General features: G+C 42.2%; 1 protein-coding gene across 1 annotated transcript in view; it reads right to left on the minus strand.

Annotated features, from left to right (window-relative positions):
- Positions 1–4,069: 4,069 nt before the first annotated feature.
- The window catches only part of cpne4a (copine IVa), a 37,520-nt gene continuing 27,913 nt past the window's right edge, over positions 4,070–13,676 (minus strand). Inside the window, exons 13-15 of the mRNA XM_085803182.1 lie at positions 13,362–13,495; positions 7,499–7,735; positions 4,070–4,262 (exon numbers count right to left, since the gene is read on the minus strand). Coding sequence (XP_085659308.1) covers positions 4,131–4,262; positions 7,499–7,735; positions 13,362–13,495 — 503 coding nt within the window. The 3' untranslated portion in view covers positions 4,070–4,130. The remainder of the gene's footprint in view (positions 4,263–7,498; positions 7,736–13,361; positions 13,496–13,676) is intronic.

Here is a 13,676-nt window from a genome sequence, read left to right on the forward strand (position 1 = left end):
TGTGTGTGTGTGTAAAGATGCACAGTTAGTGTTTGTTTGTTTGTTTCTGGCCACAATAACTCACTGAGGCTGAGTTTACTGATAAAACCTTTATTATCATGAGTCATTGTCATTGTTTTGCACACAATACTGCATGTGAACACAACGAGAAGTCATATTGACCCAACACCTGTCCTCCACCTTTTTCCTTTGTCTCTGCTCAACACAACACACAACTGAACCAATGCTCAATAAATTATAATGTTCTCCACCTTCAGGTTCCTCTAACAGACTTTAGAGATTCATCTGGATCACTGAGGACCTTCAGGATTTCTGGACGACCTCAGTTCACCTGACTGGAGAAAATGGACCAATAGGTGGAGACTGGAGAGGCTCTGAAGCCTGATCCTGGGTTTGAGCGAAACATTTCAGAAACTTTGTGAAGTAAATCATTGAAACAACCCCCAATTTCCACCGACTCCATCTCAGAACACAGCAGCAATTCGCAACCATTCAAGTCAATCAGAGCATTTGAACGACGTACGTGTCTCCGATACGTTTCTGGTCCGTCACAGTTCTGGCGTAAGGCAGAAATAAGCAACAGGCCTATTTTTTTTGCCGGATCACGGAGCAATAATGGATCAGTCAATGTCAATTACATCAATGGTTTTCAAAGTTGGGGGCCGCCAGGAGGTCCTCAGCAAATTGGCGGTTAGATGAGAACAAATGCAAATAACAAAATAAAATAAAATAATTGTACTTTGGACATTATTATAAAATCTAATTTATGACATGATAACATATTGTAACCTTATTTGCCATGCACATCTTTCTTATTGCCTGCCAGAGAAATTATCATTCATGACCTACTAACTGTTTCAAAACTCCCCGGCCAGAAGCTAATGCTATTCGCGGGGCTTTGCCATGGAAAAGTCTGGGAACACCTTGGATTAGATCAGTAGATACACTGCAAAAAAATATATATATTTCCAAGAATATTTGTCTTGTTTCTTGTCAAAATGTCTCTTTTCTAGTCCAAACTAATCTCTTTTCGCTTAAAATTGGACTCATCACCTAAAAATTAACTTGTTTTTAGATCATTTTCACTTGTTTCAAACAAACTTTCACTTGAAATAAGTAGAAAAATGCCAGTGAAAGCAAGTTTTTTGTGTTTGTAATAAGGAAGAAAAACTTGCTCCACTATCAGATTTTTCTACTTATTTAAAGTGAAAATCTGCTTGAAAGAAGTAAAAAGTGTCTAGAAACAAGCTACATTTTAATGTGATGAGTCTTATTTTAAGTAGAATGAGACTTGTTTTGACTAGAAATTACATATTTGACTGGTAATGAGACAAATATTCTTGGTAAGATTTTTAGTTTTTGCAGTGATAGTCAAAGACACAGAGCATTTGGTTAAATTTCAAAACAAAACACAACAGAAAAACTTTCCAATTGTAAATCATCACATTGTCAACATCTGTTTCACCCGCTGGCACAAGTCATCAATCAATCACAGGAACCTGAAGCTAAACAGGACGTCATGGATGAAAAAATATTAATCATGGAAGTAGAAAACCAGCAATATTTTATGATACAACACACCCGCTCTCTAAGAACTGAAACTGAAAGTAAAAAAATACCAGAGAGTAGGTAGCCAAAAAAGAAAATCAACCTCAGAAAGACAAAGTGTTTACATTTTAATCTCATTTTATACATGGCTGTTATCACCATAGCTTGTAGTTCTCTGGAGACGGATCAAGTGGACAAACTGGGGGTGAAACCAACCAAAGGGCGGTGGCGACCCGGTCCAGAGTCGGACGGACGGGCAGGTGTTGTGGCAACAAAACGACCAGCATCATCTACCACCATGTTCTAGAAAAAATCTCTCCAAAGATACTAAGATTGTGCTTTTTAAATCTACTCACACATTTTCGGTTTACACGTGAACATGCTTCAGAGTAGAACGGCCCGGTGGTCGGGCACATTGTAAACGTCATTATTATTATTACTCATACGTATTATTCACTACCAGGAAAACACGCGAGGACCGAGGGAGGAGTCCCGCATGGAGATTTGCATGCAAAACAACAGTTCATGCATCTGCGTCGCCTTTAGAAAACACAGGAGAGGATGCAGACGTCTGAAGGCGGCTCGCTCCTTCACCTCGCAGAAATCCAAAATGCTTTACAACGTAGTACGAACTTTACGAAATTTAGCAAAACCTCGATAAACTCTTATAAAAACAAACGGGGGGAGGGGGAGTCGTACATTCCTTCATCCACTGGTTTTTCCCGCCTCATGCTGTCGGCAGGGAAGCAGCGTTTGGATTGGTCAGTGTTGTGTTTGTTTGTTTTATTTGTTTGTTCGTGTGCTTTTTTTTGTGTCGACTGAAAACACCCTGAACGTTACGATCTACTCAGCCGCTGTCGGCCCTGCATGCACCGCGGAGGCTAAAGGTGCTACGGCTAGCATCTTTACAACATGAGACGTAGCCTAGCGGTTGCCCGATGTCCGTCTAAATACGGCAACTCCACTTGGACAAACTTCATTAGAGTTGAGTTAGGGGCACTGCCCAATAATTTATGACATCATATTTCAATAAAGAATCATTAAATGTCTTTAAATGAATCACAACAAAGCTATTAAAACCTCTCGAATAATCAGGAAACTACTTTATAATAAATAATTTGCATAATATGTGTTAGTTTACATCCCTCAGACAGATTTAAGTTGTTTATATTGTTTTCTGTGCTTTGAATATATGATGTTAAAATGAATATATGTGATAATATGAATGATGCATCTTTGTAAAATATACTGTAACATTATATATACACATCTATATATCTATATATTTTATTTTTCTTTCACTGTGTACTGTTAGTTGCTCCGGTTGCATAAACTCAATGAGTTTCATGTGCAATGGAAATCGGAGAGTGACAGAATGTAACTCTAATTTTTAGGTTTGTCCAAATGGAGTTGCCGTTGGTAGCTGTCCAAGATGGCGGAAATTGGGCAACCACAAGGCTAGTACATTTACTGTTTACTGCTGCTCTTTATTTCCCATGAACCTCTCTGCTTCCTACATCCCCATGTTTACAACATTTCAAGATGGCGGCTGTGGGTTCAGGGAGTTTAATTTATCCATGTGAGAACTGGAGGCTAATTAATTAGAGCGCTCGCTAAGCTGCTGCTAACAACAAACATGCATCACCACAGTAGCGGAGCTGCTACCAGTTAGCTAACTACTCTACTAGCTTAGCAAGAAAACAAGCTTGTTTAGTTTGTTGTTGGACAGAAAGGTTCGTACGACAGTTTGTTGAAGAGGTTGTAGCTGTCAAACTTTCAAACGCTATGACTCTTTAAGGCTAATAATAGCTAATGCAGTGTTTCCCCTAGAATTTGTTTCAGGCCATCACAAAAAACCTAAGCAGACGAGGCGAGTGGGACGGCATACTGGCGCAGTCAGATTCGGTCAGGTGGCACAGCAATTTATATTTGCATTTGAAGTTTTGGTGTGTTCAATATAAAAGGAGGCTCCCACATGCTTGAGCTTTACACGGCTGAGTTGTATAAACAGACATGTCACAGTGTGAATGACAGCTGAGAATATTACTTTTATATTACCTCACCCTGAGGTTTCTCCAATTTTTCCCTGTTAGAAGGGTTTTCCCTGGAGATTTTCCTCAGTAGATGTGAGGGTCTAAGGTCAGGGGATGTTGTTATGATGCTGCCATGTAAAGCCCCTTGAGACAAACTGTTTGTAAAAATGGGCCATAGAAAATAAAATTGCTTTGCCTCATATCACGCCGCCATGTCTGTTCTGATGATACAAGTCAGCGATCCTGAAATGTGTTTTTTCTCTTCTATTATTTTTTTTTCTTTTGGCCTGACAGGGACTCTGGTTGGCATGGCGACCAGCCAGGCCTGTAGGGGAAACACTGATCATAATAATAATAATAATAATAATACTCTGGTCTGATCAAGGCTCCGCCCCCGCCTGCTGTGTAGCACCTTTAACCTCCACGTTAACGAAGAACAAATAACAGTAAACATGTTTCAGTCCAAGAGAGGTTGTGCTGTTGGAGGGAGGGGGAGGGGCAGGGGGGGGGGGGGGGGGGCAGGGCTGTAGCCGTGGCAACAACCTCCCCTCAGGGGCCGAACGGCCTGGAAGACTGGAAACCGCTGGGCACTTTGGGCTTAATGCCCCGACTGTTGTAGTAGTCCACCACCTGGTTGGGCACTTCAGCTAGGACGCTCTTAGCCAGGGCAGCAGGAGACGCCTAGAGGGGGGGGGGGGAGAGGAGGGGGGAGGGGTGAGGGGGGGGTGAGGGGGAAAGAGGAGGAGAGAGAGAGGAGGAAGAGGAGGAGAGAGAACGGAAGAGGAGAGAGGGGGAGGAGGAGGAGGAGAGAGAGAGGAGAGAGGTGGAGGAAGGAAGGAAAGAGGGAGTGGGGAAGTGAGGGGGAGGAAGAGGAGGGAGGGGGAGGAAGAGAAAGAGTAGGACAAAAGAGAGATGAGGAGGAGGAGAGAAGAGGAGGAGGAGGAGGAGAGAAAGGAGGAGAGGAGGAGAGAGGGAGGGAGGATGAAGAGGAGAGAGGGGGGAGGGAGAGGAGGGGAGAGAGAGAAGGAGGAAAGGAAGAGGAGAGAGGAGGAGGAGAGGGAGAGGAGGAGAAGAAAAAGGAGAGAGAGAAAGAAAGAGGAGGAGAGAAGAGGAGGAAGAGGAAGACTGGCATCAGTATGTGCACATCTCTTCTTATCAGATAATAACAATATCATCATCATCATCATCATCATCATCATCGTGTCTCTGAACCAGCCAATCAGAGGACAGGAGGGGAGGAGCCTCTGAACAGTGAAACAGATGAACACGTGTCCACCAATGAAAACTCATCTGAGATTCAACAGCTGAGAGTTTCCTCAGTCAGCTAATGCCCTCCTCCTCCTCATGGAGTTTTTCCTCAGTCGATGTGAGGGTCTAAGGACAGAGGATGTTGTTACGATGCCATGTAAAGCCCTTTGAGACAAAACTGTTTGTAAAAACGGGCTATACAAATAAAATTGCCTTGCCTTGCCTTGCCTCCTCCTCTCATCCTCCTCTCTTCCTCTCCTCTTCCTCCTCCTCCCCCCCCCCTCCTCCTCCTCTCTTCCTCTCGTCCTCCTCTCTTCCTCTCCTCCTCTCTTCCTCTCCTCCTCTTCCTCACAGTCACTCACAGTTACACAGGGTCACTTTAGACTTTATATTTACACTCACTGTTTGCACTTGAACGCACCATCTGCTGCTGCAGAGTTACTTTGCTTTGTTTTCTTTTCACTTTGCTTTGCTCCCAGTGTTTGTTTGGGCGTCAGATAAACAAACGTGTTGATATTAATATCACACTGATTTACAACACACACACACACACACACACACACACACACACACACACACACAAACACACACACACACACACTCGCACACACACACACAAACATCAAAGTTGTGATCAAAAGCTGATGAAATGTTTCGCTCCATCGTTTTACAACCGAGACGTCTGATCTTTAACTACATCAAACGGTTGGTAGCTACAAAACAAACTGACTGACTGACTAGAGATGTCACCATTACTTTGTTCTTTACAATTAATCGCCACAATTTATTAATCTTAAAAGTTCCTAAATACCGTCACTTTCCAGAACAGATTATGTCGGAATCATATCGGCAGATCTGCACACTAAAAACAGTTGGGTTAAAAAATAATGTGAATGAACAGCGTGAATGTGGTGACGTAGGGACGAGGACTGTTATGGTGCGTTCAAGGCAGCCCGTAACTCGTGTTTTTCCGACCTGTGAAGTTGTACCAGTTCGATCTGGTACGAGTTCACGGGTCAGAAGTTACGAGTGGCCGTTATAGTGACTTTCACCGGTAAAACAGGTCGGAGAAACACGAGTGGGTTGCCTGGAACGCTACAAAATCGTAAGTTGTGACTTGAAGCTGTAATTTACGGTTTCAAAAGCCTGCCTGGAACGCAGCATTAGCCAAAACGACCGGATCGCTTACTTCTGCTTTAATCCAACGGGTTGGGTTATTCTTTTTTTTTCTTTTTCTCTTAACCCATTGGGTTAAAATAACCCAAAAAAGGGGTTTGTCCTTCTTCAAACCAGCAATTGGGAAAAACAACCCAATTTTAGGTTTTTTTTTTTTTTTTACCTAACAGTTTGAGTCTTAAAAACTACAGAGAGTGCTCCAAACTTTTCTACCAAGTGACACCACTGTCACAGAAATGAATGGCAGTGGTGTCACTGGTTAACAAGTTTGGAGCGCTCCCTGCAGACCTAGGTTGAAAAGTGGTTAAGTGGTCCTCCAAGTACAATTACTTATCATTAGTACCTCTTCAAAAGAGAAAGAAAACTTTCTTGATTGATTATCTTATGTTTTAATATAAACCTAGTAAAAGTAAACTCTTGTAAAAAAAAAAAAAAAGAAAAATCCAATTACTTTAACAACCCAGGAATTGGGTTCAATTCATAGCCTATAACCCTGAAAATGGGTTACACTCTGGAAAAATAACCCAAAAACTTAACCCAACACCAATAACTCAGAAATTGGGTTACAGAGATAACCCAACATTTTTTTAGTGTGTGCGTTCAAGAAACTAGTCGATTTATGTAACGTAACATTAAATTAGTAGCAATTTAAATGTTACTTAACCCTCCTGTTGTCCTCCTAGGTCAAGAAAGGAAGGAAGGAAGGAAGGATGAAGGGAAAGAAGGAAGGAAGGAAGGGAAAAACGAAGGAAAGATAGAAGGAGGGAGGGAACAGATTGGGTCAATTGGGTCAAAAAGGAAGGAAGAAGTAAGGACGAAGGGAAGGAAGGAAGGAAAGAAAGATGGAAGAAAGGATAAAGGGAAAGATGGGAGGAAAGAGGAAAGGGGAAAAGGAGGGAAAGATAGAAAGAAGGGAGGGAACAGGTTGGGTCAATTGGGTCAAAAAGGAAGGAAGGAAGGAAGGAAGGAAGGAAGGAAGGAAGGAAGGAAGGAAGGAAGGAAGGAAGGAAGGAAGGGAACAGATTTGTTCAAGGAAGGAAGAAGAAGGGAAAGAAGGAAGGGAAAAGGGAAGGAAAGAAAGATGGAGGAAGGGGACTGATCAGGTCAATTGGATCAAAAGAGGAAGGAAGGAAGGAAGGAAGGAAGGAAGGAAGGAAGGAAGGAAGGAAGGAAGGAAGGAAGGAAGGAAGGAAGGAAGGAAGGAAGCAAGGAAGGAAGGAAGGAAGGAAGGAAGGAAGGAAGGAAGGGAACAGATTGGGGCAATTTGACCCAGAAGGACGACTGGAGGGTTAAACAATTAATGACTTGAATATTTCAAATACTTCCTCTGGGGCATTAATAATTGGTCCTATATTTATAATTACTTACAATATTTTGCGTATTAGTAATGTAATTATAAGTAAGTTTAGTTTATTTCTCTGACAATACTCGTACCAGGAAAATCTACAAACGTGTCGTCTGACTGTTACTATGGCAACAAGAGCGCGGCTCACGTGTTTGAAGTTGCGGAAGGGGACGAACTGGACGATGTCCCTCAGGACGGGCTCTCCTTTGGGCGAGCGCAGGATGCCGTCGTCTCCGTCCAGCATCTGCATGTCGCTGAAGTCGGCGTTGCCCACGCCGACGATGATGACGGACATGGGGAGGTGCGAGGCCTGGACGATGGCTTCCCGCGTGTCCGCCATGTCCGTGATGACGCCGTCCGTCAGGATCAGCAGGATGAAGTATTGCTGCAGAGACAGAGACAGAGACAGGGATGAATTTTCAGACGACACTGCTTTGCTGTCTTTACTCCAAGGTCCACAGTCTGACCACGGCAGTGCTCTCACATCTTTTACTGAATGGTGCGAGGATAATCACTTGGACCTTGTGGTATATTGTAGGGGTGTCAACAATAATCGATTCGGCGATGCATTGCAATGCGGGACATGGACGATTCAGCATCGATGCGGCAACGTGCCATAATCGATTATGTCACTGTTTATTTTCTGGCCTCAAATAAAGTTGTGAAGTTTCAATTACCTCCGGGGGCGTTTCCGGAGCAACGACATGCGCAGCCTGTAGCTACATGCTAAGCTACAGCCTGTAGCTACATGCTAAGCGGCAGCACCAGCAGTAACAGTGTTGCCGCTGGCTTTCTTTTTCCTTTTTTTATTTTTCACCCGCAGTCGGGTTGAGAATTAATTAATTAACGCTCATGAGTCCGGCCGTGTTGGGTCCGAGATTCAACAAGCCGGTCGGGTTTTACCGTTAGGCTACTACAGGTAGTAGTTTTACCGTTACAGGCAGTATGCCCGTTTATCACCAATAAACACAGTAGAGGAGGGGGAGGGACTGAGCTCAGGCTGGGGGGTCTCTGATGCAGAGAGAGAGAGACCTGCCGTGCCGTGTAAAAACAACAACAACAGAAAGTGTCACGACTTCATGTATCTGGCCCTTCAAAATAAAAGCCCCATAGTCATTCATATAGTTCAGTCATATTGATTTTGAGTTAATATTGACAAGACAGGGCTCCAAAGGAAAGACCAATGAAATTTTGGTCGGCTAATTTTTGGGGGTAGCCCTAGAAGTGATTTATGTTTTCTTTTTCAGGTTTGAAAATCCCATATCCAATACCCTGTACCATTCAATTTTATTTTATTTCATGACATTTATGTCAAAGATACAGGAGAGTGATAATACATAGCAGCCGATAAAATCTGTTGTTCAATATCTCATGACTGATGAAAAATTTGCCATTGTGCAGTAGAATTTTGATGCATTGCAATGCATCGCAATGCATCGTAGAATCGAATCGAATCGAATCGTTACCTGCTGAATCGTAATCGAATCGAATCGTGAGGGCAGTGCCAATGCACACCTCTAGTATATTGATGTGTTGATGAAAAGAAGGGATCACCGCTGACACGTCTTCGCTTGTATTCAAAAAAGAAGTTTATTAACAAGAAGAAGATCAGTGTACAAAAATGCCGAATCCTGGAGCATCTCTGGTCCAAAATGAGATCTCCCTCTCTCAACTCTAAAACCTTCCTTTTTATATGTTGGCTCATCTCCAACACTCCACCTTCTCCAGACAGAGAGAAACCTCCCGTCCAGATGGCCAATGACCTTTGACTTGACATTTTAACTTTTAGGCTAGCAAAAAACTCATATCCTGTATCCCATGTGTCTTACCCATTAGAGGAGACAACAGGATCATTCAGTCATATTGAACCATGCACATCCCATTAGGTCGGATGACTTCTAAGCAAATTATGGAACCCATGAAGTAGAGCATCTGTCCAAAAAATACAATACACTACATACATACAAAGAAGAACATACAATACTTTAAGATATTAAAGTAAAAAAGTTAAGGAGTATAATACACTACAACCTAAATGTAATCAAAACCAAGGAATTAATAATAGACTTCAGAAAAAACAGCTTAGACCCTAAGGCTAGCATAATTCATGGGGAGGAAGTCCAAATTGTGGATACTTTATAAATACCTTGGTACAGTGTTTGATAATCAACTAAAATTTCATGCAAACACAGAGTTTATTGTCAAGAGAGGACAACAAAGTGAACTCTTTCTGTGTAAAGTTATTTTAAGTAACTTTTATCATTGTTTCATAGAAAGTCAGAAAGTCTTTTAACCTTTTCATTTGTGTGCTGGTTTAATGGGCTATCAGTGAAAGACAAAAACAGTCTTCCCAGCATTATAAAGGTCTGCTCCAAGGTCATCGGAGTGCAACTCGATGACCTGAGCTCACTATGGAAGAGGCAGCTAGTGCAAAAAGCCAAATGCATAATGAGTCAGCCTGGCCACGCCCTGAGGAGTGAATTCATGCTGATGCCCTCAGGGCAGCGCTATTGTGCAGCCAGGACTAAAACTAATCGCTACTCTGACTCTTTTATCCCATCCATCAGGCTTCTGAATAAGATTGTCCTGAGGTTAGTTTGGTTCTTTTCTCCTTTTTATTTTTACTTGCTTAAGTATATGTGTGTGTGCGTGTAGGGGCACACCATATCTTTGGCTTATTTCCCCTGGCTTTTAAATGTTGAATATCAATTTGAATGTGTTGCTGAGACTCTTTTCACGTCATGCTGGTTGTGGTATTGTATTGTCCTTTGTTGATTTATGTATTTATTCACCATGGCTAGGTGCAACTGCAAACTGAATTGCCCATTGGGATCAATAAAGTTTCCCCTCTCTCTCTCTCTCTCTCTCTCTCTCTCTCTCTCAACACACCTGTCCCAACCTCTGCTCAAGACCTAATAAAGGGAGTTGTATGAGGTAAGAAATGGCGTATTTTCACTGCCTACAAGAAGTCCCGTCTCAAAATAATACACCAGTTCAAGAGTACGATACACTGCAAAAACTCAAAATCTTTCCAAGAATATTTGTCTTATTTCTTGTCAAAATGTCTCATTTCTAGTCAAAACTAATCTCTTTCCACTTAAAATAAGACTCTTCACCTAAAAATTAACTTGTTTTTAGATCATTTTCACTTTTTTCAAGCAAATTTTCCACTTAAAATAAGTAGAAAAATCTGCCAGTCAATGCAAGTTTTTTGTGCTTGTAATAAGAATGAAAAACTTGCTCCACTGTCAGATTTTTCTACTTATTTTAAGTGGAAAATTTGCTTGAAAAAAGTAAAAAGTGTCTAAAAACAAGCTACTTATTAAATGTGATGAGTCTTATTTTAAGTAAAATTAGATTTATTTTGACTAGAAATGACATTTCAACTAGAAATAAGACAAATATTCTTGGTAAGATTTTGAATTTTTGCAGTGTAGAAAGAAAAAAATACAATGCATCAGCTGGTTGGAACGAAGTTTGTTTATCTGGAACTAACCAACTCACTCAGTATTCCTCCACACAGGGTCGTTCAACTTTTCTAAATATTTAGAAGACGGTCCGTGTGTTGTTTTCCAGGATGCATGCACAGGAATATATTACGGTCCCATGACAGCTTTTTCCGTATTCCTCTTCACGATATCAACCTTCAGCAGCTCTGGCTAGTTATATGGACATAAACATGATACCTTTATCACTAAAACAACTCTGTGTTTGCAGTTTTCATTTTTCGCTCATTTTATGCAGACCCATTAAACTCTACCAATGCCTGCTAACATCTGCTAATATCAGCTAATGTCTGATAAACATCTAGCTACCATCTGCTAATGTCCGCTAATGGCAGGACAAGAAAAATGTTGGCTAATCTGCTGAACATCTCAGAACTCAGAACTGTGAATGTCTGCTAATGTGTGCTAACATTTGATAACATCTACTGAGCGTCTACTAATGTCTGATAAACATCTGCTAACAGCTGCTAGCATCTCATTTCGCCAATGTTGAATCTTGATGTCAATTTTTGTAATGGTATTTACTTTGTGTCATACTTGACGTTTTTCTTCCTGGCCCTCAAGTAGTTGATAGACTTCCCCAGTAGTTTTGATGCTCGGAAAGCAGTCAAATAAACATCACCTTACTGTGGGCGGGCATGTTTTCGAGCTGGCACAATGAAACGCATATTGAAAATTTCGAGTACAATTGAACGCAGCATTACTCTATGAATGTTGCTAACATCTTACACCAAAAGCTTCCAAAGCGTCAAAAAGGCTCGAGGGTGCGTTTCAGACAAGACAGCTCCCAAAACGGCAAATATTTTCAGCCGCTTTGGTCGCTCGTCACGTGACTGACGTCAAAGTTCGATTGCGCTGGTCATTGGGGAGCCGAAGGACAAAAAAAAAAAAAAAGGGAGCCAAAGGACATCTCTATTCAGGTTGCCGCCGGTTGCCGCCGAACCGCGTCATAGCTAATTATCCTGTTAAAAGGGTTTTCTATGGAGTTTTTCCTCAGTGGATGTGAGGGTCTAAGGACAGAGAATGTTGTTATGATGCCATGTAAAGCCCTTTGAGACAAACTGTTTGTAAAAACAGGCTAATAAAAGTGCCTTGCCTTGCCTCGCTTTGCCTTGCCTACCCTAAAGTTAACCAAGGCTCAACTTCTCGTCTGGTAAAGCTTTTGGAAGCTTTGGACGCTTTGGAAGCGCGGCGACGCCAGTTGACGCTTTGGTCGCTCAGTGTCGCCGGGCTCTCCTTGAAAATGAATGGACTTCCAGCGTTTTGGCGCTTTGGAAGCTTTTGGTGTGAACGCACAGTTAATTGACCATATTCACAGCGTCACCATCTTTCCTTGCGTCATCACTCAGGGTGGGTAAACAACATTTGAGTTAAAATGATTAGAATTAAGTTGGCTAACAGTAACAGTAACGCTACATTAACGTTGATGTGACACCCTTGCTAATGGAACGTAACATAGGGGACCCCAGGAAGACTAGCGGCGTTCTAGAGCGCAGCTAATGGGGATCCTAACAAACAAAACAGGAAAGCAGTAGAACTGTGGATAGTCAACGCACACCCGAGATACATTTCACGTTATTCAAGTCTGGAAGATGCTAACATATTGTATTTGCTAACGTATTGTATTTTTAGCCGATATCAAATGTTGTGGTGAACATCGGAACGTTAAATAGCTCAATGGTTTTTGTGTGACGGTGTTGAGTCACCCCCGAGTGATGATGTAAACAAAGATGGCAACACAGATGTTTATCAGACATTAGAGATATTCACAATCATCTGCTAACATCTGCTGAGTGCTAAAATGTTGGCTAAAATCGACTAATTTGCGAACGTGATTGCCAACATTTGATAACATCGCGTCTCATTTAGCCAACTTTGAATCTTGATGTCAAACTGATTTCCGTCTCCACTTTTAGCCTCGTTAGCGTCTGTCTGTCTGACCTTACTGGTGCATGCTGGGTAAAAACTGTTGGTTCTTTCTTTTTTCTCTCTCTGGTGCCCTGATCGTCAGCTGCACCGACTTTCACGAGGGCTATGTATTTAGTACACTTTCTAAGTTCTATTTTAGTTTTAATGATCTTGATGATATGAATAAATTGTGTGTAATTTTAGCTGGCAAACACTGCATTAACCAATGTGCCAAAGCCTGCCACCTCATCCTCAATAGAAGACTGTCTCTCATGAGTTCCAGTTCATAAAACAATTGTTTAGTTTTTTTGTTTGTATGGTACTATAATGTACGTTTTTATTCTTGATTTTATTAGTTGGTGTCTCACAACTCTCTTTTTGAGTGGTCCCCAACACTTTTAATGTTGTCAAGGGGGAACGGGTAATTCTGTAATGAATATTGTATTTTTATATTGTCTCTGGATTTTTATTGTGTGTTGTGGAGTGACACCGACATAAAGCGTATCTATCTATCTGTACAGCCCCGTTGTGGCGCTGCAGGTTTGATTCCCCCCATGCAGCCAGCCAGCCAGCCTGACTGACTCCATCTGCTCTCACCATGGCCTCTTTGGTGTGGACCTCCTGCGAGGCGGAGCTGGCCACCTTCTGGATGATGGGGGCGATGTTGGTGGGGCCGTAGAGCTGCAGCTTGGGGAGGCAGGCCTGGTAGGCCTCCACCACCCCCTGGATACCTGACACACACACACACACACACACACTGGGTCAGTGAACGCATCGCAGGACAGATGGTCTCCAGTCTGAGCTCCATCTGGGAGACGAACAAAGTGAGACGCCAAGAACCGAGAGTCTTGAACCCTGTCAACCGTCCCTCAGTGGAGGTCTCCATGGCAACATATTCAGTTTCTTTAAAGG

The sequence above is a fragment of the Trachurus japonicus genome, chromosome 16, assembly GCF_045865225.1.
Source record: "Trachurus japonicus isolate A0001 chromosome 16, Traja_1.0".
Lineage (NCBI taxonomy): Eukaryota > Metazoa > Chordata > Actinopteri > Carangiformes > Carangidae > Trachurus > Trachurus japonicus.